Source organism: Ammodytes marinus (genome assembly GCF_949987685.1).
Source record: "Ammodytes marinus genome assembly, chromosome: 6".
In the NCBI taxonomy this organism is placed as follows: Eukaryota; Metazoa; Chordata; class Actinopteri; order Uranoscopiformes; family Ammodytidae; genus Ammodytes; species Ammodytes marinus.
Window position 1 is genome coordinate 31,460,303 of NC_137235.1, and position 27,250 is coordinate 31,487,552.

The window sequence follows — 27,250 nt, forward strand, 5'->3', positions numbered from 1 at the left end:
GCTTAATAACAAATTGGCCATAACTCATTGACCATAGGTCCTATCATCACCAAACTTGCAGGATATGTGCAAAAGACATGTGGTAGCATGGCCCTCTAAGCTTGTCAAGATTAACCCATAGGGGGCGCCACAAATGCGAAAAACATCATTCAAAAATGCAATGTTTGACAGGCCACGCCCCTTTACCACTCACTCTGATTGACTTGAAATTGTATACACATGTACAGCCCATGGTGCTCTACAATAAAGCCTCTTGGACCATAGGGGTCAGCCATGATTTCTTTTCTTCCCTAATTTACATGACCTGAAATACAGTCAAGTGACATCTACTTAGTGGATTTCCAACCTATCATCACCAAATTGTGTACACAGCATCAGGGGCGGCGGTCAGTACAAGCGTTCGAGCCCGGCCGACGGGCGGGGCGCCGCCGAAGCGGGGCTGGCGGCCTGCGCAGGGCAGCCCGTACTTTCAAAATCTCGGCGGGATTTTCTAGTTTTTAGTTATTATGGTTCACTGGACCATTTTTGTTGTTGGGGACATAGTCTCAACACATCTTAAACTCACACTGTCAGATAAAGGAGGTACATAATATTTTTTTGATTTAAGCGACCCTTCGAGGCACTTACACGTTGGCTTCAACGATCAGCCAAGGTGATTGCTATGAGCTGATCATGGTCTCCATTGTTTGGTCAAAGGTTTTAAAATGTTTTCTATTTAAGCAACAGTCAACCAAATAACAATAACAATAGGGGTGTGCCCTCTCCATTTGCCCAAACTTCATATGACCTCACTCTGATTTTAGGATGATCACATCAATTATACCATTCAAACGTTGTGGTCCAAATCTAACCTTTTTGACTTCTATTAAAGATCTTTTCTGTGTTTCATTCCCAGAATTGAAATGTCCGGCCCCAAGCAGGAGGAAACGAGCAGCCGGTAACATAATGGATGTCACCACCAGCTTATGTAAGAACCACAGCTCCCAAATACAAAATAACCCCATAATCAGCCATCTTTTGCCGTATTTTCTTGTTGTTGAGACTTTCCTCATTCAAATCAAGGGTTTAACGATAAAAGCCATGTAAGTAAAACAGACTTGACTTAACCAGAACAACTTTTGTTTATTTCTTATTTGCTATATTAAAAATGCTCTATTAGTTGTTCTCCATACCATCTCACCTCTGTCTTTCCTCCATAACTGTATTTCTTTCCAGTGAGTAAATATGAAGACAAACTGCAACGTGACTGTTGTTCAGATGGCATGAAGGAGATCCCTGTTTCATACACCTGTGAGATGCGCAGTGAGTACATCGTGGATGGTCCAACCTGTGTTGAAGCCTTCAACTACTGCTGCAACGAGATGAAAAAGATGCGAGCTGACAGGAAGGAGGAAAGCCTTCAACTGGCTCGCAGTAAGAGACATGGACACATTTTGGGAGCGGGGTGGACTGCATGGTTATCAATGGTCATACTCCTTATGAAAAATTGTAAACCTTTTTAATCACACTTTAGGTGAGGAGGATGACAGTTACATGGACAGCAATGACATTACATCTCGCACCCAGTTCCCTGAAAGCTGGCTGTGGACAGATATCACACTCCCTCCTTGCTCTAAACAGAGCCCTAACTGGTGAGTCTACACAAACTATAAGGGCTAATAATTGATGCCTTCATTAATGACATTACTAAGATTTTCCCTGTACTTTTTTACACACTTTTCTTCATTCCAGTGACACCACATCATTTGTGAAAAATGTTCCCTTGCAAGATTCAATCACGACCTGGCAGTTCACAGGCATCAGTCTGTCAAGAACTCACGGTGAGGATTCAGTGACTACACTTAAACATCTTCCATTCATTACACCTTTGTTCTTTGTTTGTTTCATCCCTGGTACCTAATCATCCCTCTCAACTTTAAGGAATCTGTGTCGGCAAACCATTAGAGGTAATTGTCCAGAAGCCATTCTTCATTGATCTCAGGCTGCCCTACTCTGCTGTCCGTGGAGAGCAGATAGAAGTTAAAGCGGTCCTCCACAACTACAACGATGATCCAGCCACTGTAAGTCTGGTGTTTCAGGCCAGAATGACAATTGTACCAAGATATTTTTTGTATAAGAGTTTGTATTCAAAAGGCCTAGGTTTTAATTAGATCATTTCTCAAGTCTTAGATCAGTGTAATAGAATCGGATTTGGTCAGCCTCAGAACTAGGACAACCTCACAATATGCCTTTTCATTCTCAAGATAAAATAAATTCTGTAGGAAACAATGTAAAGCTTTAATTTTCTTCAAATTAAATAATTGTTAGCTTAACTCAAATACAACTAAAGGTTTTGTTATGCACTGCATGGGGGTCTTTATCTGGATCTTAATCAACCACACATACCTTAGTATGGTTCTCTGTCTTTTCTTGTCTGTTTTTTAAGGTGCGCGTAGAACTGATTGAGGAGGAGAATGTGTGCAGTGCAGCTTCTAAACATGGAAAGTATCGACAGGAAGTCCATGTTGGGGCCCAGACTACGCGATCTGTACCCTTTATTATTATTCCCATGAAGGATGGGGAATACAACATTGAGGTCAAAGCTGCTGTTAAAGAGTCTTATCTCCATGATGGAGTACGGAAGACGCTGCGGGTGGTGGTGAGTGAATCACATTCCATGTTTAAGAGCTCTTGTATATCAGAACTGTTTGCTGTAAAATGTTGAAGCTGCATTGAAGAAGGTTGGTTGAACCTATACTTTTGATCTCAGGCCTTCAAGGCTATGTTGGGAATGTATGTGTGTGTAAGTGTCTATGATGTGGCAATGCTGTTGTAAAGTTTAAGGTAAATGTTAAGTACAAATGTGACTGAATTAGGTTTAGAGTAAATAATTATTCTCTGGGTAAATATAAGTACTTAAAGTTCTGGGAGGTGGTTACAGTAATAATCATATGGTTAAGTTAAGAGTAGGATTGTGATCATCACTTTCTGCTTTTTGGTAATTCTGTGTCTCCAAATGATTCCAGAAAATAGTTCTAAATAGCTCACATAGGACGCAGCTGATTTAGCCTTAGTTTCCTTCTCAAAATGCACCAGATTGATGCATTTTCCTTTAAAAGGTTAACATTTTCCTTCCAGGGGAGCATGCCCCTGGACCCCCTAGAAGGTCCTTAGTCCCCACCGCAATCTTCCAAATTCCTGTAACAAACACTGTATCACCCTAAAATGATTAGGTCATTAATCAAAATAAATATGACACATTTGTATTGTAAGACCACCTCTCAGGGGGCCTACGAAACCTCTCAGCCCCAGCGCCTTATGGCAGGTTGAGGCGGGCCTGCTTGAGGGTCCTAACTTTGACACAAAATCCCTTTAAAAATAAACTTTAAATAACAAAGAAAAAAAGGAACATGTTAAATAACAGGCAAGCCATGTTGTATTTGTTACCAAAAGAGCACATGAGTTTACTTAAAATTTACTGTGATTTCTACTGTTAACTATTTCTTTGTTAACTATTGTTTTTCTAGCCTCGAGGAGTACTAGTAAAATCTCCTCAGATCATAATTCTGGACCCCACTACTAAAGGTGTAGGTGAGTTTACCCTTTAGATTACATTATATTGTAATTAAGTAATACAATATTTCTTATTATTTGCTTACTGATCCCCCAACTTCTCCACTTCTTCTCTCTTTAGATGGTACACAACATGAAATTATGAACAGTCAAATTCCTAAGAAGGATTTGGCTCCAAATACACCTACCAGCACACAGATCTCTGTGACAGGTGAGATATGTTATTTTTGGAACTGTTGTGGAATATAGTTGATGTTCTTTGTAATGGGATATTACCACGTCACTGGTTATTTGTTATTATTGATTCATAATTCAAATATTTTGCCTTTGTGTGTGTGTGTGTGTGTGTGTGTGTGCGTGCGTGCGTGTGTGCATGTATGTGTGTGTATACAGGCAGAGAACAAGTGTCTGTACTTGTAGAGATCGCCATTAGTGGGAACTCAATGGGTACCCTCATTTACCAGCCCTCAGGCTGTGGAGAGCAGAACATGATCCACACGACCCTGCCTGTCATTGCAACAACATACTTGGACAAAACCAATCAGTGGGAAACTGTGGGATTTCAGAAACGTAATGAAGCACTACAACACATCAAGACCGGTAGGCAAACACATAAGTATTTATTAGCACAAGTACTAAAAACTGATAACCCTTTGTGAAGGAATTTAACGTTTCTGATAGGTAGAAATGTGTTTAAAAAAACACACCTGCCCTACAAATTCAAGCTTTTAACATTGAGAATAAAGGCAGTCAGTTAAAAGGTTGGTTGTTTTGATTGTGCCCAGGCTACCGAAACGAGCTTGTCTACCGTAAAAGTGATGGGGGTTTTGCTGTGTTTACACATTACCCCAGCACCACCTGGTGAGGCATCCAAACATTCATGAACTGAAACTTATTTATTTGCACATCCTCCTTTCATTTAGATTCTGACTGTGAGAGGATGGTTGTATATCATGTGAAAAGAAATTAAACTTCACTATTACGCCCTCTTCTATCCTCTCTAAGGCTGACAGCCTATGTTGCCAAGGTGTTTTCCATGGCCAACAATCTGGTGGCGGTGGAAAGCGACGTCATCTGTGGCGCCATCAAGTTTCTGATCCTCAAAACACAGCAGCCTGATGGCTTGTTTAAAGAAGTTGGAAAGTATATCCACGGGGAGATGATGGTGGGTGCACTGATTTTTATCAACATCAGTTCTTCATCTTAATGCTGAAAAAAAAGTGGATTGAGATGAAAATAATTACATGTCATTGACTATTTGTTTGAATAAAATGTACTTGTGTGTGTGTGTGTGTGTGTGTGTGTGTGTGTGTGTGTGTGTGTGTGTGTGTGTGTGTGTGTGTGTGTGTGTGTGTGTGTGTGTGTGTGTGTGTGTGTGTAGGGTGATGTACGGGGCAAAGATTCAGATGCCTCCATGACAGCCTTCAGCCTCATTGCTATGCAGGAGTCACGCACAATATGTAATGCCATTGTACCTGTAAGTACCTTACCTCCATACACTTTCTCTTTTTCCTTCTCACGGTTGGTTTCTTCATGTAACTACTCCAACGAAGTGATGGGTGAAACAAAGCTTTCTGAATCACTGAAAAAAACTATGAAGCTACTGACATGGCACATAATGCAGTTTACACCAAGGCAAGGCAAGTTTATTTATATAGCACAATTCAGACACAAGGCCACTCAAAGTGCTTTACAGGGGCAAGATTAGAATACATAAAACACATTATAAAACATTTAAAAGCGAATAAAAGAAGCAAATAAAATAAAAATTGCAGGTTAAAATGGAAACAAAAAAGTCTTCAGACTCGATTTAAAAGAACTGAGGGTTGCAGCAGACCTCAAGTTTTCTGGGAGTTTGTTCCAGATTTTTGTGCATAATAACTAAAAACTGCTTCTCCTCGTTTAGTCCTAACTCTAGGGACTGTAAGTAGACCTGTCCCAGACGACCTAAGGGCTCTGGACGGTTCATAACGTATCAGCAGATCAGTAATGTATTTTGGCCCTAAACCATTTAGTGCTTTATAAACCAACATCAGTATTTTGAAATCAAGTCTTTGAGTGACAGGAAGCCAGAGTAAAGACCTCAGAACTGGGGTAATGTGATCCACTTTTTTGGTCCTTGTGAGGACTCGAGCAGCAGCGTTCTGAATTAGCTGAAGCTGTCTGATATATTTTTTTGGAAGGCCAGCAAGGACACTGTTACAGTAGTCAAGTCTACTAAAGATAAATGCATGGATAAGTTTTTCTAAATCTTGCTGAGACATAAGCCCTTTAATTCTTGATATGTTTTTTAGGTGGTAGTAGGCTGATTTATTAATTGATTTAATGTGTTTCTTGAAATTCAAGTCGGAGTCTACGACAACACCAAGATTTCTGGCTTGGGGTGTGGTTTCTAACATAACGGATGTAAGCTGTGCGCTGACTTTAAATGTTCATCTTTGGCACCAAAGACAATTACTTCAGTTTTGTCGTTGTTTAATTGAAGGAAATTTTGGCACATCTAATCATTGATTTGTTCAATGCACTTACTCAGTGCCTGTATCGGACTGTAGTCTCCTGGCATGATTACTGACTGATCAACAGAAAATAGACAAGATCAAAATGTAATACATACTAGACAATAAATGTGCTCGTCAAGAGGGGAATGAGAGACTTGTTTGAACATAACCTGTAGCCCCTCACAATTAATATTGTTAGGTCATAGTGTGCTCTTTGGTCTTGAAGGTAATACTTGATACAACAGCAGGTAGTAAGTTATGCAATCATACTTTATGTTAGAGCAGATCAACTCACTGTTAAAATACATTGTTCAGCAGAGGGGTTTAGCTAATAATTAGCTGTGCTGAAATAATAGTTTTAAAGCATAAACAAATACGATGTTGCATTTGTGTTTAAGCATTGATAAGAATCCGTACTTAGATGACAGTGAGTCAGAATTTAAGTGGTCTCATTGCTGACATTTATTAGTATTTTGCTAAATGACGGTTGTGTTAAAAAATCAACCACTTAGCTACAGTCTGCATCTCTGCATTCATATAATGAACCAGATGGAAAGGCATCCTATCTCCCGATCCTTAAGGTGCGAACACACTACACGCGTTACCCGCGTAAGCTTTACGTGCTTAACGCAGCTAAAATGTTGCTTGATCATTTTGTGTCAAAAATGGTTCTACGCGCGTAACGTGCCTAGTCTCCCCCCCGATATTGTATTTCCCTAATCAACCATGGCTGCGATCAGACCCGACACAACAGCGTGCATGTCCGCACAAAAACAACAACAACACGGCCAACAACTGTGCCAAAAGACAAACTGAACAGCACAAATAGCCTAGCATTAAAACAGCATTGCATATTCACGGCAGCTACATAACAAATACAGTTACAGCAGCATCGGTGCACGGCGGCACAACATAAAGGCAAGTAGTCAACATTACCCTACCTGGCTGTGACAGGGGACCGTGGCTGGCGTAGATCAACACCGGTGCTTCGCTGTACTTGTTGTGAAAGTCCCCCGGACATAGCCGTCATGTTTGGGTTCATAATATGAGGCGCTAGCCGGCCGCACACAACCGGGTGAGTTAACTAATGCTATACGGCGCTAACTTGGTTTATCGGCTAAAGCACAGCCGCACATATTCACTGAATTAACCAGGAAGTCCATTTTCCTGGTTTACTTTGCCCACGTCTTCTATTCCCGAGCTGCTGTCATACAGCACCGGGCCGCCTGCAATACATTTTCCTCCTCGGTGTTTCTCAGCCTCTGTGTACACTGCTCTCCGACCGTGCCAATGTATGTGACGTCGGGTCAAGCCCAACGATGATTGGCCAACGCAGCTAATCGTCACGCATAGGAGCGTAAAAAGTTTAATTTTTTGAACTCCGCGCGTAGCTGCATAGGCGTATTAGGTGCGTATATACGCGGCTCATACGCGGCTAAAGTGTTGCTTTAGCGCGAGTAACGTATCTACGCGCCATGTACGCGCGCAAACTAATGGTTCCCTATGGAAAATTTGACGATTTTATACGCGTCTGTACGCGTGTAGTGTGTTCACACCTTTATTCACACTTCTCTGACACCAGTGTGATATTCTGAGGCCTTGTTTGTGGTTACGTCATTGTTGGTGTGTTGAAGCAAGTGTAGGAATTTCCAACATATTATGCCACATTTGAAAGAAGTTACAGAACTCTTGAGTCAAGCAGAAAGTCACAGGTCATAATGACCTTACAGGTTGCAACAACAGCAGGTGTTGCAAACAGAGCAGCAAGCAGACACCAGTTACGTATTAATAACTAAGAAATCTATTAGAAGCAGCGAGTTGCTAATATGGTCAGATATTGAGACTCATACACGCAGGAAGTAACAATAGGCTGTGTCTGTCTGCTGTGTGTGTCCCGCTCGTCAGAGGGAGGCGCGTTTATTCAGAGATTACTTCATGCTCCGTTCTCACTGTGCTCACTGTGGCCTTCAGTGTGCGCACGTACTTCTAAACACTTCACAATGAAGGATGCACACCTTCGTACTTCTAAAAACTTCACAATGAAGGATGCACACCTTCGCGCAAGCAATATCCGGAAGCTCATGCCGATCTGACTAAAACTCAGAGAGATATGCGAGCCACAGATAGACACACACACACACACACACACACACACACACACACACACACACACACAGACAGACAGACGTTTCTTGCTTTATACATAGATAGATAGATGAACCAGATGGAAAGGCATCCTATTCACACTTCTCTGACACCAGTGTGATATACAGTACTGAGGCCTTGTTTGTGGTTGTCACGTCATTGTTGGTGTGTTGAAGCAAGGCTCCAAAACATCTTGCTGCAATACAAACTGGTCTTCGGATGCGTCCCAGGATTGAAATGCCAAGACATTCCTGAGAAGGAACAGATATTCCAAATACAGTCATTACAATTATCGGACCAACTTGCCTCCTTTTTTGTTGATCCTGAAATACTTGCTATGTACTGTATCTGATTCTCCCTCATTCTCCTTCCTTTCTCTTCCTTCCATCCAGAGTCTGCCAAGTAGTGTAGACAAAGCAGTTGACTACCTGGAGAAGCGTCTGCCCAGCCTCACCAACCCATATGCTGTTGCCATGACATCATACGCCCTGGCCAATGAAAACAAACTGAACAAGGAGTTACTCTTCAATTTTGCTTCACCAGGTACTATAACACTAGCCTGGCACCGCCCACCTACCTACTTCCGCTCAATTTTCATTTCACTTCAATAGTCAGTCTGGGGCTGCGGTGTATTCATGCGTTCCTGCTAAAACAGATTTTTGTCGGTCCAATCAGCGAACAGAGGGAGTAGCTGAGAACGATGACGTCGAGGTTGTGCGCCAGTTTCAGTTGTAGTCACAGTAAGACAATGGATAAGGATACGAGAGAAGCTATTTAGTCTGTTGTGGCAACGCTGCCGAATATCGATAAATTAAAGCCGGAGCAAGAACAAGCTTTGCTGAGTTTTGTTGGTTCCCGGCCGGGGACCAAACGCTATGCGATTGGTTGGCAGATCCAGAGTGGCACTGGGCAGATCCAATCATTTTAAACTTTATCAGACACCCGCCTCCAAGTGAGTGAACGTTTGTCAATTGAGCAGTTCCAGACCTTTTGTACAAATTAAATTAAGTACGATGGTCTGGTAGCACCAGGCTACCATAACACAGCATTGTTCTTAAACTGATATTCAGGTACAGAGACTACAGGTTTATACTGTGTCATTTAAAAAGTATGACACATTCAACGATGAATACTATAATACATTTATTAGAGCTTGACTGACACGTGATCAATAATATAATAGGATTTTTTCTCAGTGAAAAATGAAAAAGACATGTTAGAGGTATGTCTGTCTAATATTTGAATGACCAGGTTTAAGGGAAATCTATTTTTTTCAAAATATTAAGGTATTAATAGTGAATTAAGTGTGTTCACCATTATAATCAAACATTATTTGTGTGTGTCTCAATCAGAGTTGTCCCACTGGCCAGTACCTGGTCGACATGTTTACACAATGGAGGCCACAGCTTACGCTCTTCTGGCTCTGGTCAAGGTTAAGGTGAGCACGTCCTACTTGTGATTCACTTCATTGCATTTTGTTGAACTTGGTTCACAAGCCTCTAAGGTAAAGCCTGCTGCCTACTGATCATGCTGCCTGTCTCAGACTAAGGTTTGAAATGGTGCAGAGTCTGCGAGAAACGATCTGTTTATGTGTTTTGTTTTCCTAACCATTGCTTGACCCCACACATCAAAGGTGTTGGGTCTGTCTGTCTGTGACTGTGTGTGCGTGTGTGTGTGTGCTCATGCTCATGTGTGTGTGTGCGCTCGTGGGTGTGTGCTCATGTACAGGTATGTGCATGTGTTTGTGTGTGTGTGGGTGCGTGTTTGTGTGTGTGGGGGGGTCTATGTGTGTAGGTGTGTGTGTGTGTATATATGTGCGTGCGTGTGTGCTCGTGTGTGTGTGTGTGGATACCGTTAGAAGAAGGGGGGCGGGTATATCATCTGTTAGAAGCAGTTTAGTGTAACATTTTGCCCCATTGCTCCATTGTGTGCTGTGGGGTCATTTTGACCCCAGAGGACAACAGGTGTTATTAAATTAAATAAAACACCCATAATTTGATCAAAACACTTCAAATTTATATGAATCATCAAAAGCATAGTATTGAACAACCCCTATAATTTTCAGACCATTTGGTGAATGAAAAACATATTTTCTTTTTTTTGTATAATTATTTTTATTTTGTTTTTTTGTAACAATAATCAAACAAACAAACAAACAACACCAGACAATACATACAAACTAAGAAAAGAGAAAAAAAATTAAAATAAGAAAAAGGGCAAATGTGTATGTTGTTCATTATTGCATGATCTCACACACACACACACACACACACACACACACACACACACACACGTAACATTTAAAGACACACAAAAAGAAAAATCCATCCAAAAACATATTTTCACGCAAAAAGAAATGTCCCAGTACAATAGGAGGGTTAACAAACGTATGTAGGAAAAGTAACCTTTGCAGACTCTCATGTGGTGGAGAATGCATATCACCTTATTAAGCCTCCTTTAAAGAGTGCCTATTGTACTTTTTCGACTTTTATGACCTATAAACATTGTTATAATGATTTATAGTCATCTTTAACCATACTAGCGTATCAAATAATTACGTACATGCATTTAGACGTATTCCCTGCTGACCGTCTGGGGTGGCTGTGCAGAGTGCTAAACACTAGGGCAGCCGGTCGAGAAATCACTTGTTCAAATCGGTTCAAATGTCCCGCCATCGTGTCGTCACGTTCCTGGATTTTTCCATGTATGGTAATGCTGCAACATGCCCCCACCTTCCTGCTCAAATCTGCCCGCTGATGTGATAATTGAACATGATGTAACTTTTTACTTGTGCATATATTGTGACATTTGTATTTCTTTTTGTCATAAGTAAAAGTAGGAAATGTTTAATGAAACAGAATAGAATGTGAAGGCTCATCAGGTTAAAGTTGACCAGAGGAAGGGGGAGGACCATAGGGTCATAGGAAGGAGTAGGGGGAAGGACCTTATATGGCCATACAGTAGGAAGGAGTAGAGGGAGGTGGCTATCGGGGTCCCCCGTGCAGCTGTTCCTTTTTCACTCCTCCCTCTCTCAAGTCTCATTGGTCCTCAGTTCACTATATAACAGCTCGTTTGGAGCAGGACAGGGCTTTTTTAGGCATTACTATATACGCATATAGTTTGTCACACTCTGTTCCAGCAGACTCTATGTGTCCCTTCAACCATGGAGGCAGAAGAAAAACTTAGAAAAACTTTGTGAGTCCAAAATACTCTGAAAGATTTTGGACTTCGAAGTACTTAGAGGCAAAGTCTTTTAAAACACTTCTTTGAAACTCTTGACACAGATAACTTGGTCAAATGGTAAACGAAAAAAGGGGAAAATGATAGAATAGGAAATCGGATAGAATGAATAGGAAGTAGCAGGATATTGGTGGTCTAACAAGGCTCCTTTAGTTGGGCAATACCTGTTTAAGTCCTTATCATTTTTGAAGATTTCGGAGTAAAGCTTTAGACGATACTTATTTGGCATGCATGCATATGTCTTTGTATCGTTTCAAGATTTACAAAAATTCGGAAAAGAGATCAAGTCAACAGATATTAGGGGAAAAAGAACTCTATTGAATGAGTTATAGGCATACAACCTCTTTTCTTTTCCTTTCTTGTCCATTTTATGTATTATACCTATACCCTCTTGTATTTTGTAAATAAAATCCCTTAAATGTTGTAAAGCCTCAGTTGTGAATTAGTTTATAACTGGAACAGAAGGACTTTAGGTATAAGTTTGTTCTTCAAAGAGATGGTTCCGTCCTCGGGGAGGTAAGTACAATTCGATTCCACACAACGGCACATTACTGATTTAAAACACACACAATCTCATACACCTAATCTTTAAAAATAAAAGAATAGGTTATAATACCTTCCCAGGTTTAAACGAGGATGTTTAAATTCTGAAAATAGTATATCTGTTCTATTTTACTAGAAGGGTGGTTTACAAAACTAAGTTGCGTATAACTTATAAGCAATAACTTGTGAATGATATCTTCCGTGAAAAAGGAGGAGGATTTTCTGAAGCAATATTTAAAAGGGTTTATACTACACGGAGATCGGCATCATCATTAAGAATGAGGGGGTTCTGATGAAGTAAAACGCTAAACACGGTGGTATGTATTTAATATTGTACTTTATTTAGAAGTAAACTCAGGTAGTCCAGAGGGTAAAATCCCGTGCTTTTAACCGCAGAGGCCGGGGTTCACATCTCTTGCAGGAACTGTGGTGAGAGGAGAGACCTCTTTTATGAAGAAATAATAAACAAATAAAGCATTGTGTTACAAATTGGTTAATACGGGTTTGATAGGACATAACTAATAAACTTAGATACTAGCTTTTCATTATAGATCAGACTTTGGAAGTCGAGATCGCTTTACCGCGTGCTGCTGAAAGTGTTCCGGAAGGAAGGAAACCAATCACAACGGAGTGGGGTTGGCAGGAGGGGGGGGCGGAGAAGCACAAAGCCGAGTGTGGACAGAGACTGTTGTGCGTGCACAGATGAGAGGAAGAGTTTCCTGAACATCTACATGGTTTTTTATGCTGTGATTCGTGTCAGGTTGCTCCATAGGAGTCATAACTGAAAAATTAAGACCAGAAAAGTAGTTTAATTGGAGATCTTTAAGAACAGTTTAGGGGGGCCTTCAAACTGTATGTGCGAGCTTGTTGATCTTACACCGATGCTAAGCATGACTGTGCTTGCCAGTTTCATCCTCTCAGATGTTTTGCACCTCCACTTCAGCTTGAATAAGGAAAAACCATAAAGACAAAGAAACCTCCACCAGAGATTATTATTCATTATACAGAACCTCACTTGAGACACCTGCAAATAAAAGTTTGTTAGGCATTTTAACAAATCACATCATATACCCATGTTGTGACCCAAAGATAGGATGTTTCATACAAACACAAATTTAACACATAATATATATGTATTTCACTTATACAAAAAATATACACTGCAAAATATTACAACCACATCCAAGATCTCCATTGTCTCAATAGGACTTTAACCTATTTCATAGTATAGAGGACTTTCGCTTTAACCTATTTGTCAACAGGGCTTTAGCCTATTTTGTTGTAAAGAGGACTTTTACCTAAACCAAACACGGCTTTTACTCTATTTGACATATATTTTTTTCTGATCTCGTGAAACAAAGACATGGTAAGGCATAAATCAAATTTAGTGCACTTACCAGGTCGATGTTATCTTGAGATCCTGTTTGTGACACCAATTGTGGCGTCACAAACAGGATGGAACAGTGATGGAAGTTATTTCAAGGTTGGAGGTCAACTCAGGTGGAAGAATATTTCACGAGACTTGGATGAACTATGAAGCGATATTTATTCCAGGCTTAGCCTAGGAGAAGCAGACTGCAACTCGGGTGACTTGCACTTCAATTCTGACAGACACATCCTGAGAGCTGTGTATTAACCTCGTGCTATCTCGGGCACCAAGGGTACCAATGTTTTGGTTCAGAGCTGAACACAGTGAACCATAACATTCTGGAGTTAAAGGAGATGAGACTTTATCTATACAGCTGACCTAAGTGTGTGAGAGACAGACACACAAGAAAGGCATAAATGCACTATTTATCTTTACCATTACTTTTACAACTAAAGACCTTAAATTCCCTCACACTACTTGTGTGTGTGTTTTAACTGTATGTCATGCTACGTAAAGCATACAATGGAGTCCTCTTCCATGCTACCTCACTATTAGGGCAGAGGGCTAGGAGACAGTACTCAGTGACATGTTTCCCTCAGTAATGTCAGAAAAGATTTAACTTTTTTACAAAAAGCCATATTTTCCTACTACTTTCCTCAGCACTTTGTGATTATACATAGATAATTGAAAGGTATTTGGTTACAAGAATTGCAAAAACCGCCAGTTTGGAAAAGAAAACACGGGGATATTTGTGATTCATTGCTTTGATCAGGCAAGTCTGAAATGTATGACATTGTGACATAATAATAACTGATCTAGCTCTATGGCAGGTTTGGGAAACTGCCAGACTGTAAAATAATCAGTATTTGCAAAGTCAACCACAGAAATTGTTTAAACATCTACTTGTCGTCCTCTATTAAAGGCCTTTGATGAAGCTAGAGGTGTGGTCAGATGGTTCAACAAACAGCAGAAGGTGGGCGGAGGCTATGGATCTACTCAGGTAACACAGACCCCTCTTTCCATCTAAATACAGTAATGAACCTCTAGTTCTCTTTGTATTGCAATTAAGCTTTCTCTTCATCTTTCATCTTCCAACTTTTTTGCCCCCCCCCCCTTTCTCTTTCCCTCTCCAGGCTACTATAATGGTGTACCAGGCTGTAGCAGAGTACTGGGCCAGTGCTAAAGAACCAGAGTATGATCTGAATGTGGACATCTTGTTGCCAGGCAGGTCCAAGCCTGATAAGTTCAACTTTAACAGAGCAAATCAGTTCGCCACAAGGACATCGAAAGTGAGAACACACACACACACACACACACACACACACACACACACACACACACACACACACACACACACTAACAGACACACAGTGGTTAGTTATTCCCCTGTTTTTTATTTATGTTTGTTTTGTTTTTTCTACAGATTAATGATATCAACCAGGATGTGACAGTGACGGCAAAGGGCACAGGAGAAGCAACGGTGAAGGTAAGTCATTATTTTTTCTGTTTTGACATTCATAATATGTTTTTTGTTGTGTCCGTTTAGAATTACAGAAGACATTTATTTATACCGTGTGTGCACAATATTCTTGAGACGGATGCCTGTTTGATTCACATCACATATTAAGAAACACTTTTGACTATGTGACAGATGGTGTCGCTGTATTACGCTCTGCCTACTAAAAAAGAGAGTGACTGTTCAAGGTTTAACCTGTCAGTGCAGCTCCTCCCAGGTAATTTGTAAATTTATTTGTCATTTTATCCGTTTGTGCTGTTTGACTTATCTTTTCTCCGTGGTTCCTGCTGTCTATCCACCTTCCTTTTGCAAGAAACACAAATATTCAAAATGCTCATTAAATGTTTTGCTCCTGCAGAGAAAATGGATGAAAATGAGAAGATATACAAGCTGAAAATAGAGGTTTTGTAAGTAAAATCAAAAAGTCATACCGATCAGTATTGCAGTAATATGGCTTTATACACAGCATTTTCTAGCCAGTCATGGCCCCTAAATTAGTTCTCTTCTTCACTTTTCTGTTTAGGTTCTGCTCAAAATATTTAATGGTCATGCTCTCTGTGCTCCCGATAAATACAAATATAATGGCTTTTCTCTGAACATTCCTTTGAAAAAGCTAACTTGAGCTGCCCATTCCCCAAGTTTAAACCATATTTGAAATCTGAAATTAAGTTTTTTCTTTGTTTTTCTCTCTTTCTAATTAATGCTGTTATTTATACTGTCCATTCTCTATCCAGGTACAAGGACAAAGAGCATGATGCTACCATGTCAATCTTGGATATTGGCTTGCTAACTGGATATGAAATTAATACGGACGACCTGAACGCAGTAAGATCTTCCTTTAAGTTTTTAACATTAGATTTGACAGATGCACACATTCCCATGAAGTCCACACGTCAGTTAGGTGAAAGCAGATCAGTTTTATGTTCAAATTGTCTAATGATGTACAAAACCCTGCACGTCTGTGTGTGTGTGTGTGTTTGTGGGTGTGTGCGTGTGTGTAGTTGTCCACAGGACGTGCACGCACCATCTCAAGATATGAAATGAACACAGCCCTATCAGAAAGAGGCTCTCTCATCATCTACCTGGAAAAAGTAAAACTTTCTTCCCAACATCCCCTTTTCTCTCTGCCTTGTTCTGTATTCATGTATCTCTGTCTCACATTTGATATCATTCTCCAAAGGTTTCTCACACTCGACCAGAGGAGATCAATTTCAGGATCCATCAGAAGCTGAAAGTGGGCGTCTTACAACCAGCTGCTGTGTCCGTCTATGAATATTATGACCGTAAGTCTCGTAAGAAATACTAAAACATATGCTGCCTCGTTCTGCTTCAACCTGTGTTTCTTTGCTGCTATATAACGCTGTGGATAATCAGGCATTACTCCATTTGATGTGTTGCATTAAGGCGAGACACCCCAGGTGAATAGGGATTTTTTTTTAACTTGTAGATATCATCACGAAACTTTGCCAGTTGCTTACTGACACTAACACAATTATTTTTTGTATTACATGTTTTTCTTTAGTATTATATTAAATATGCAAATATGGCAATATTTAACCAATTATGCGTAAATTTGGGTCATTTTTCGAGAAAAAATTTGAGATGTTGGATAAAGCCAGAGTTAAAATCTCTATTTTATTTTAAGCACATATTAGTTTCTAAGGTTTTTACACAACAGATTTTGGATACAGCCTTTTTTCATTTAATAAATAAAAAAATACTATGTACATGTCTTAGAAATGCATTTTAGGCATGTTTTTAGGAGGAAAATGTATCATAAATCAGACAATTAACAACATATTAACAAATCCTTCTGTAAAAACCTTTAAAATAGTGCTATGAATGATTATAGAAAGTTTGGTTGATGTCAGTGGTCTAGAAGTTGAGATATCTTTCGCAGAGTATTGGAAAAAGCTCATTTTGAGAAAACGGCCGTTAAAGATAAAAACGTGAATTCTGCTGATAATCACTGATGATAGCTAGAGTAATTTATTGAATTAGGCCCTACACCCTTCAATGCCATATAGGCCTACCACTGCTTAACATATAAACCATAGCATAGTAACATTTACATCCACATGCTAATTTAAACGTGATTCATTTATTATTACCCACTGTCTGTCAACCTGCTCCGGAGTCGGCACAGACGCTCTCTCTCCCCACCATGTCCCCTCTGATCCTCTGACAGTCTGTGTCTCTCCGACGTGATCGGCGTGATTTACATGTCTTTAACACTTCTCCCCTTCAAATGGCGATCATGTAGTGTCCGTAGCCAATTGATTAAGTATTTTTTTTTGTGTTGGTTTGGCATATTTTCAACGTTTTTCCCATTTTATTTTGTGATTTTCGAGCTACCGCGGCTAGCATCACGTGATGCCTTTTAGCGAATCACATCGTCAGAAATGTGCATTAGCCAATGAGGTCGCGTTCCTAGCATTGAATCCCTCCTCACACTTTCACGATTGGTTACTGATACAAAGGAAATAACCATATTTAGATCAGATAACGTTGTTCTTGAGATTCAGAGCTTTCCAACAGTACCATGGTTATTATGATTCATACAGCGGTCGCGGTGCTGTATGTTCAACCCGATCTCACGCCGAGGCGTGAGATACACACGCATGGACCGGCGTCTAACTCACACGCCTTGCCTGACCAGGGCGTGTGAGTTACACGCGCACCTCCCGTAGTCAAGATGGCGGCCGCTGTCGCGGCCGCCCGTAGTCAAAATGGCGGCCGCGGTTTTCTGTCAATGTTTTATCTATATTATAACCTCTCCCTGTCCCCTTGCCCTAACCCTAACCACCGAGGGGGCTGCAGCTAGATAGTATTGAAATGCTGGGAGAACATGTCGTGCTATTCCTGGGAGAACATGTCGGCCCCTGTTGGTGCTATTCCTCCATTCATTTAGACGGCGGGAGGTGCGCGTGTAACTCACACGCCCTGGTCAGGCAAGGCGTGTGAGTTAGACGCCGGTCCATGCGTGTCTATTAGACGCCTCGGCGTGATACCAGGTTGGTATGTTACGTTAGAATGCTCACTTTTGACGAATTTAGGAGCAAAATACAGACGCAAGCAGTCAAAGTTTAGTAAAATAAACACCTAAAACGTATATTTTGGACCTTTTATCCATACTAGTATGAAATAAGAGATGTTATGGAAGCTAAATAGACACAAATCTCAAAATTGACCAGTGCTTAAAAAAACGATGTTTTTGCCTGCCGTGTCTCGCCTTAAGCACTATTTCTTTATCTGTATTATTTTGAAATGTCTTTGTTACTTGTTGCAGAAACACACTGCGTGAAGTTCTACCACCCACAGAGGAGAGCTGGGGAGTTACTGCAGCTCTGTGGTGCCAATGGGGAATGCACATGTGCTGAAGGTAAACAGGATGATGTGTCATTTAATATTGTATATCAGTGATTCTTGAGAAGCGGGAAAAAAGGCCGTCTTCCAATATTAACTGCTGTTATGTTTAAAAGTAAAAATATTTAAAATTGTAGATGTTATTAGGGATTAAGAATAGAATATCTGGAGCACAATTATCCCCTTAAATTGAATTTTATCATTATTATGTCAACTATATGACACTTATTATCTTCTCATGACGTCCAAAACAGTGTGTCCACAGAGAAGGGTTCAATCATTCATATGCAATAAAACCAAAAATGTACATTAATGATTAAAAAGAGCTTTTTTCATCAAAAGCAACACTAAATAATCTCTCATATCAATAAAAACTGTTTTCTACAACCCATTCCCAGTCACAGGCAGAGAGGAAAATAGAGACCTACAATTATCTGTGTTTTAGAATGATTCTTCTTAAAAAAAAAGAAAAAAAATTCTAACTGTAGTAGCTGTGTATCTGTGTATCTGAATCTTATGGCAGTGGGGGCGGGACCCGATAAGCCTTTGGCTTCTCCTGCTTCCCTTCGGACGATAACACAAAGTAATATGTATGAATATGCAATGAGAAAATTATGTATTGTGTGTAATTGTCCGGAAGAATAATAATAAATAAATAAAATTCATGTTTTATAAGGTTTCTAAGTGGTGGGATACTTTTTGTCACCACCGTCAGACATCAGGCGAAATAAAGGGCAGCTGTCACTATGAAGGACCTCTTGTCACATTCTACCTTCAGAGTACATTAGAGTCGGACAGGCTCTGATAAGTGTTTTAGTTTTAAAATATTTTACATTCCAAATCTTGGAGTCCAAGTCCTCCGTCACAACCATGATATGTCAACACCGACTTACAATTTCTGAAGAAGTTATTTGAAATGTTTCCATCATTTTATTTTCCTGAAGCAGTTCATACTAGCACCAATCATCAACAGAAAAACCAAATGGCTACTATATAAACTCTATTTTTTTTGTTTAAGAAACGTTAGATATGTCAACACCGTCAGATGTCAACTCCGTCAGATTTCCTGTTTGACGGTGGTGACAGGCCAATGACTGAGTTGACATTCAATTCGAAGGCATCATATTTGGTTGGTTTTCAAGTTATTATAATTATATTATATATAGAAATAGGATTTCGTTTTTCTAATACTGTATTTATGGAAACTCTCACAATCTTCGTTTGTCATGGAGGATTCTTTTTTTTTTTTAAGATATTTTTTGGGGCATTTTTTATGCTTTATTGATAGTATTATTGACAGAGTTGAAAATGGGGCAGAGAGGGGAGTGACATGCAGAGAACGACCGCGGGCTGGAATCGAACCCGGGTCCACTGCTGGCCGAGGCCCATGGGGGGACGCCCTACCAACTGAGCTAAGGGCGCCCCCGTCATGGAGGATTCTTAAAAAAGTACAGGATGATATACAAAATGAGGCAATTTGGTGTGAGTCTGTTAGAGCAAGTCTGATTGAAAGACTGTAATGTGAATCTTGAATTAAAGCTCAACCAATAATAAGCTGTTATAAAATCACTGTTATTGATTATTGATGGTTAAAAATGACTACATCTGGGTTTTTGTCACCACCATCAGATACTGTATGTCAAATCCGTCAGATATACTTGTCAACTCTGTCAGATATGTTTCAACTCGGTCAGATTTATATTAATTTGCTAATATTGCATAATGATATTTCATAGTTGTTGGGGAATGGTTGGTCATATGTGAAAATCCAACCTGTCACCTAAGATGAGAATGTGTTTTGAAATTTGAAACATATCTTGATTGCTGTTAATTTTAAAGTAAAAATTCTATTACACAGTTCAACTGAAGAAAATCGATATAAAAAATGTATATTAATATACATTTAGAAAATATTTTTTTTTGGCCTCTGTCAGTCTTGGTGAATATTTGTGATCACTATACATCTCATGGGTCTAGAATAAACTGAGGGAAAATTCATTCGTGTTTTTTGGTGTTTGACGGTGTTGACACAAAATAGGGAATGGCAAGGATAAAAGCCAATTTTGAGGTGAACCATTAATCGTTCAATTATGATGTATCATTATCTATAAACTGCAGCAGTTAATTGTTGTATCTAAATAAAGTCCGGGGACCTTGGGGTGAAATATCAAGCATCTACAGCAATTCAACTGGCTCTGAGAAGCACAGCTGCAATTTGAGGGAATTGCTATTGTCAGCATGATGACATGCTCAAAAGGACAATGCTAACATGATAATGCTCAGCAGATAAAATAATATTCGTTGATTCTATTTAAATTTGCAATGTTTGAAAGTATTTGTTCAATAACAATGACATGGCACAAATTAAGATTTTAAAAGATGATGGCACTATTAAAGTCACCACGAAAGTTATTGTTAAGTACTCTAAGGAAAACATAAATGATTGAACCAAATCAAATATCAATTGCTGCTGATTGTGCTACAGGAAAAGTCAGCTAGAGTGGATAAATATAACCAGGATTACTCTCTCTGACTTAAAGGTGCTGTAAGCGGAATGGTTCTTTTAGCTAACTTCCTGTCAGTTACTGCAGTTAGCAGTCCCCTCGCTCGTCCCTAAAGGTGCGAACACACCAAACGCGTTGGGTGCGGTGGCCAAAGCGCCCAACGCACCTGATCTGGCGCTTGGTCATTTTGTGTCAAAAAATGGTTCAACGCGCCCAACGCTACGCAGCTAGTCTCCTCCCCCCCCCCCCCCCCGATATATTTATTCCCCTAATCAACCATGGCTGCGATCAGACCCGACCCGACACAACAGCGTTCATGTCCACACAAAAACAACAACAACACGGCCAACAATTGTGCCAAAAGACAAATAAACAGCAACTGAATGGAACAAATAGCCTTAAAACAGCATTGCAGATTCACGCCACTCGGAAATGAACACAAACAGCAAGGCAGCACCATACCAAACACATTTACAGCAGCATTGTGCACAGGGCAGTAGAAAATAAAGGCAAGTAGCCTACATTACCCTACCTGGCTGTGACGGGACCGTGGCTGGCGTAGATATAGGCATATAACACCGGTGCTTCGCTGTACTCGTTGTGAAAGTTCCCCGGACTTAGCCGTTATGTTTGGGTTCATTATGGAGGTGGTGGCCGCACACAACCGGGTGAGTTAACTAACGATATCCGACCGGTGCTAACTTGGTTTATCGGCTGAAGCACAGCCGCACATATTCACTGAATTAACCAGGAAGCCCATTCTCCTGGCTCACTTTCCCCACGTCTTCTAACCCAACACTGAGCGGCTTCATATCACCAGCCAGCCGCATTTCCTACTCGGTGTTTCTCAGCCTCTGTGTTGTCCTCCCACCCATGTTCCCACCGTGCCGATGTCCGTGAAGTCGGGTCAAGCTCACCGCTGATTGGCCAACGCGGCTAAACGTCACGCGATGGAGCGTTAAAAGTTAAATTTTTTGAACTCGTGCGATGGTGCGGTGACACTTTGGTAACGCGGCTACCGCGCCCAAAGCGCCGCTTTACCGCAGCCAACGCATCATCGCGCCTAAACCAATGGTTCCCTATGCAAAAATAGGATTTTTCAACGCCGCCACCGCACCCAACGCGTTTGGTGTGTTCGCACCTTAATTAATGCACTGCGGTCTTCAAACAGCGCGTTATCTAGCACCATCTCAGATAAGTAATTGTGATAAAACATGATAAAAACAGACATTGGAAAGGATTTTTACCTGCTCCGCCATTGTAGGCGCATAAACATTCACCCATCTGTCCTCTGGTGTGCACTGGCAGTGAGACCATGAGTGAGACGGGTGTCGGTTTGTAGCATTCTCTCTTGTGATTGGATATTAATTTCGGGATACGACAAAAAGTTTGCCGATTACATGCAGAACAGCTGACTGAGAGATCGGCTTTATGAAACGCGCACATTATGTAAGTGATCACTGTATGAATAAAGAGCGATTTAACACTTATATTAACATTATTAAATCGCTTACTTCACCTTTAAGAATATGGTATTTTCTAGTAGTATTCCTAGTGGTAAAGTCATTATCTTGTAGGGTATACTACCAGTTGAGTGCCCATCTGAGATTTTTGTCACAGACTCCAAGCACCTGCAGGATACTGAAGTCTAGGATAACTGCATCCTTCAGAGCTACAGAATAACTCAATAACACACATACAGTTACACTAATCCATCAACTCTTGCACACACAAATATTCCAAATATTTGCTTATTTAATCGGGTCATAATTTTTTTATTTACTTTCTGCTTAATGTGTTTTTCCAGAGAACTGCAGCATGCAGAAGAAGGGCAAAATCAGCAATGATAAGCGCACAGCCAAGGCCTGTGAGACTACAGAGACCAGCAAAATAGATTTTGGTAAGAGTTAGTGTAAAAGGACTGCATTTAAATAGCACTTTTATAAAAGATAAAGTATTGTGAGAGCTAACAATCTTCTATTTTTCTGTCCTTAGTTTACAAATTGAGTTTGGAAGAGTTTGAAGATAGTGGGTTCACTGACATGTACCATATGCGAGTACTTCAAAGCATCAAAGAAGGTGGGTATTTATCTTTGAACTGCCATCAATAACCTATGATGATATCCCCTAAAGAGTTTCTAAGATTCCTTAAAGGAGACTTAACCATTGTTTTCCTCTTTCTGTAATGATCCGTCACATTATCAATCTTCTCCTCTGACTCCTGGCAAGAAAGTATTTAGGCACATTTACTAAACTGTTTCTTTAAGCATGATTCAACTTTGATCATGTGAAAAAACAACCATACTGTTTTGCAGTGCACATTAAGGTATGCATTTAATCCTAAAGTACTGGCATTCACTTTTCCTATATTTTAATTACAGGGAGTTATGATGTCGGCCCTGAGGGTAAACTGCGTACGTTCCTCAGCTATCAACACTGCAGAGAGTCTTTAGGGTTGGAAGTAGGCAAAACCTACCTTGTCATGGGCACATCCAAAGATATTCGCAGAGATGACAAAAATCAATTGTAAGTTTGTTCTTTGAGTGACTGTGTATGTGTGTGTTGTGTGTGCACCTGACATAACATTGTGTCCATGTAAACAGTTAAATTGTTTTGCTGCTTTGGTTTGCTTATATTGTACTATAGTTAATCTACTGTTGCTACTAATAATAGTAATTCGACGTACAGTTTTTGTGGGTTTTCCTTATTTATGTCACTGATAGCTGGCCACTCTAAAGACTTCACTTTGCTGTCCTCAGGTATCAGTATGAACTCGGTGAGAGAACTTGGATTGAGTACTGGCCCACAGAAGCTGAGTGTCAAAATGCGGAACACAGACCCACCTGTTTGGGCCTGGAGGAGTTGGTCACGCAGTATCAATTGTTCGGATGTGACCAATAATGAAACTTGACAAAATAAAATGTCCTTTCCAAATTGTTTTGTATTGTATTTTTCATTATTCTTTTTTTGTAAACATTCCCTGCTACAAGATATAAAGGCTGCAAAGTAAGTAACAATGTTGCACTATATTGATTAAAGGATGTAAGGATTTTAATCTAATTGTGTGTTTGGCTTTAAGAACAATCTTGATATTTTTTTGTTTCGTTGTTGAGCTTGGCAGAGTGATGAAACCCAATCATTTTAAGATAAACAAACACAGGTCAGGTCAAACAAAGTTTTATCTGACAAATCTGTTGGAACCAGTTTAGACAATACTTGGACATGATAAAGTGCCCCTTAAGCATACCATTAAGAAAAAGACAATCTATTCTCTTAGTCCAGAGGCCTTTTTCAGGAAGAAGGGGTTAACAAACTCATGCCTCAAGTCCACTCTGAGTTGACCGGGCTGGATATAAAGGGGCACAAGCAAGCAATAATAGGCAGAGCCTCACCACTTTGGGTAGAGCTGCAGAGGAAAACAGACCAACAGTTTAAAAACAACATTCCTGCAAAGAATTTGAGGATTTCAACATCTACGATCCATATTATAATTAAGATATTTAGAGAAACCGGATAAATCTGCACGTGAGGGGCAAGGTCCAAAATTAAAATGTAATGCCCATGACCTCAGGTGGCACTGCACTAAAAAATAACATGATTGTATAAAGCATATTACTACATGGGCCATGGAACACTTAAGACAGAAAACCATTATCAGTAAACACAGTTTGTAGCTACATCCACAAATGCAAGATAAGACTCTACCTTGCAAAGTGAAAGCCATATATCAACAACATCCACAAAGGCTGCAGACTTCTCTGGGTCTGGGCTCATCTGAGATGGACTGACTCAAAGTGGAACAGTGTGCTGTGGTCCTATGAGTAGCACCAAATATCACAGTGGAGACTCTGAAGACTCTCAATTGAGCATCTGAAATTGTATTTAAAGCAAGAATGGGAAATTGGTTTACATAGCGTCCCAACTTTTTCGGATTTGGTGTTGTAATCTAAAATAAGACTTTTGACAAAAATAAATGTATTTATTTATTTATGAATTTGTTTCAGGACAATGCACAGGTACGGCAGTACACGTAAAAATGTCAGATTGTAGCCCGGGGGCTAATTTTCATCTGTAGTCCATTAGGCAGGTTGATGTTACAATAAAAATTACAAAAATATTAGGGTTGTCAAAATTAACGCTTTTTTAACGCAATTAAAGCTATACTATACAATGTGAGAGAGCTAGCATGATTTGAAATTAGCTTCTCCTCGGAGTTCCGTTTAACCCTTAACCACTCCCCCACCCCCCAGGACCTCCTCCCCCCAACCCTCTGTGCACAGCACAGCCGTGCACGAGCGCAGCTCTGCTGCTTAGCAACCTGGCCGCTGCGCCGGTGTTGCACCGAAAGCTGTGACCTGTCAGAATGTGTGACCCTAGAGGGCGCTGTTCTTATTGATTAACAATGTCTCATAGTGAAATATAAGCTATGTGAAAACGTTGGTCCATTGCGCAAATCGTAGAAGTTTCTCAAAATTGGCACTGAAATGGTCAGATTGTCTTTTTTTAGGTGAATAACCCAACCATCACAGTGAAATGTGTAGGCTATACTTTTTCCACTGCGCAATCATTTTAAATTGGAAGCAAATAACTTAATAATGCAGAACAAGTAAATATTGTGCAAATTGCCATATTAAAATAAAATAAATAAATCGAATAACATTTTGCAATAAGGCAACTGTTAAAGTGTTAGCAACTAAGCAAACCCCTTTATTTTCTTTTAGCCAACATTAGGCTACTGCTCTCGATCAGCTCTCACCAAAAAATAAAAATAAAAAATAAGGTTTACAGATAAATAGAGAGCGATCGTTCAGTTAATAGGAGCCCTGCTCGTGGTAGAATATCGAACAATAAACGGTAACGATGGATTATTAAGCTAAAGGAACGTTAAAAAAATTAATCATAATCAGAGATAATGCTATGCACATTTAACAGATTATAAAACGAAATGCAATCAGACAGGACCGCCAACGACCACAAAAACACAATAAATACTCACAAGGGTGCCATTATAAAATTAAATTGGGCCAATTGATCAATATAGCACCTTTTGCATTTAAATCTTGAGTAATTTTGAGTTTGTGAACTAATAAAAACTAGGAAAAGAACAATGCAGCTGCTGTTCTCTGCTTCCATGAGTACAGAAAAGAATAACGTGCATTTTAGCACGACACAAAATACTATAATACATTACCGGTAGATTGAAAGTCATGAAAAATATCCCTGTTGAAATGCGCTGGTGACGATGAGAGGAGAAGCGTTGTCCGCCATGATTCAAGCAGCATGCGAGCTGCTGATCTCAACGTCCATAGCAACCACCATAGCAACCATGTTATTACATAGCGAAATATTCTTCGTCATAACTATCAAACCAAACATCCTACACTTTCACCGAGCAAAGATTATGAAAGTGGAATGCACATTTCTCGCTAAAAATGTTTACACAAACACTTTTAATGGCGTAACTTTACTAAAATATCATATTTTCCACCCAGAATAAAAAGAATGTCCGCCATTTTCTCAGAAAATCTTCCTAAAAACTATCCAATAGGAAAGATGCTCACAACGTCAAACATCCATGTATGGCAGTACATTGTAGTGAATTGAACCCGCTCGACGTCAGCAGACGACGGAAAACGTGAATTTCACGTCAGTGACAGACGGCAATGTGACGTGGACCACAGTCGCACTTTGACGTTCTAGGAGTGAGACTGTGTTGGTCTATGAATGTGTGTCACTCTGGATAAAAGCGTCTGCTGAATGACATGTAATAATAATAAACTATTAAATGAGATATATAATGACCAAAAAATGTACTACTTTGTGTGATTGCTGTTAATGTAGACATTTGACTGTTACATTAAATAATAGGCTAGTTATTACATAACTGCTGGGGTGGTCAACCCTTAACTGCAGGGTCAAGAAAGGGTGAAAAGCAATCTGAAAATGATCAGAGATCATAGAGTGTCTCTGATCTTGGAAGTTCAAGATGTTGCCTCCTTGTCAACACCTCTAGATTTACGACAGGTAAATTACCTGGGAAAGCTCACATCTAAAGAGTGTAAAACCTTTGATTAAACCTTTGTTTTTTTTCTTTGAACACTGATCACAACAAAGTTACCTTTCTTTTTGATTGTGACTGTAATGTCTCCAATCATTTTCTTTACTCATTTACAATAACTAAAATTAGTATTGAAAACACTGGTAACAATTTGCTATACTGTTCCATTCCTGTCTTGTCATTTAATACCTCAATTAGCAAAAAGCCCCTGTCCCTGGACCTCTCACCAACAAGCCATCCGTGACACTGACTTTCTCCCCAAAAAAACCTAGCTCTTCAGATTGGCTTAGTCAGTGAAATGTTTTTATATTTACTTGTTCGACTATTAGTCTGTTGTTTTATTGTTGTGCATCAGTTTTTATCTTGTATTATTTGTCCTTGAGTGTCCTAAAAAGCGCCCTTTAATGAATAAAATGTGTTATAATACTAGATATTATACTACTTAAGATTAGATAAATA

General features: G+C 39.8%; 1 protein-coding gene across 1 annotated transcript in view; it reads left to right on the top strand.

Annotated features, from left to right (window-relative positions):
- The window catches only part of LOC307251539 (complement C3-like), a gene marked incomplete at both ends in the record, with an annotated part of 113,295 nt that extends 89,661 nt beyond the window's left edge, over positions 1-23,634 (top strand). Inside the window, 27 exons of the mRNA XM_080028907.1 lie at positions 896-967; positions 1,216-1,413; positions 1,514-1,631; positions 1,732-1,820; positions 1,921-2,060; positions 2,426-2,638; positions 3,507-3,570; positions 3,674-3,763; positions 3,946-4,152; positions 4,338-4,413; positions 4,558-4,717; positions 4,934-5,029; positions 8,588-8,738; positions 9,548-9,633; positions 14,270-14,347; positions 14,481-14,636; positions 14,771-14,833; positions 14,999-15,080; positions 15,222-15,270; positions 15,598-15,688; positions 15,865-15,954; positions 16,044-16,146; positions 18,153-18,245; positions 22,541-22,633; positions 22,729-22,812; positions 23,115-23,259; positions 23,493-23,634. Coding sequence (XP_079885033.1) covers positions 896-967; positions 1,216-1,413; positions 1,514-1,631; positions 1,732-1,820; positions 1,921-2,060; positions 2,426-2,638; positions 3,507-3,570; positions 3,674-3,763; positions 3,946-4,152; positions 4,338-4,413; positions 4,558-4,717; positions 4,934-5,029; positions 8,588-8,738; positions 9,548-9,633; positions 14,270-14,347; positions 14,481-14,636; positions 14,771-14,833; positions 14,999-15,080; positions 15,222-15,270; positions 15,598-15,688; positions 15,865-15,954; positions 16,044-16,146; positions 18,153-18,245; positions 22,541-22,633; positions 22,729-22,812; positions 23,115-23,259; positions 23,493-23,634 — 3,029 coding nt within the window. The remainder of the gene's footprint in view (positions 1-895; positions 968-1,215; positions 1,414-1,513; positions 1,632-1,731; positions 1,821-1,920; positions 2,061-2,425; positions 2,639-3,506; positions 3,571-3,673; positions 3,764-3,945; positions 4,153-4,337; positions 4,414-4,557; positions 4,718-4,933; positions 5,030-8,587; positions 8,739-9,547; positions 9,634-14,269; positions 14,348-14,480; positions 14,637-14,770; positions 14,834-14,998; positions 15,081-15,221; positions 15,271-15,597; positions 15,689-15,864; positions 15,955-16,043; positions 16,147-18,152; positions 18,246-22,540; positions 22,634-22,728; positions 22,813-23,114; positions 23,260-23,492) is intronic.
- Positions 23,635-27,250: the final 3,616 nt, after the last annotated feature.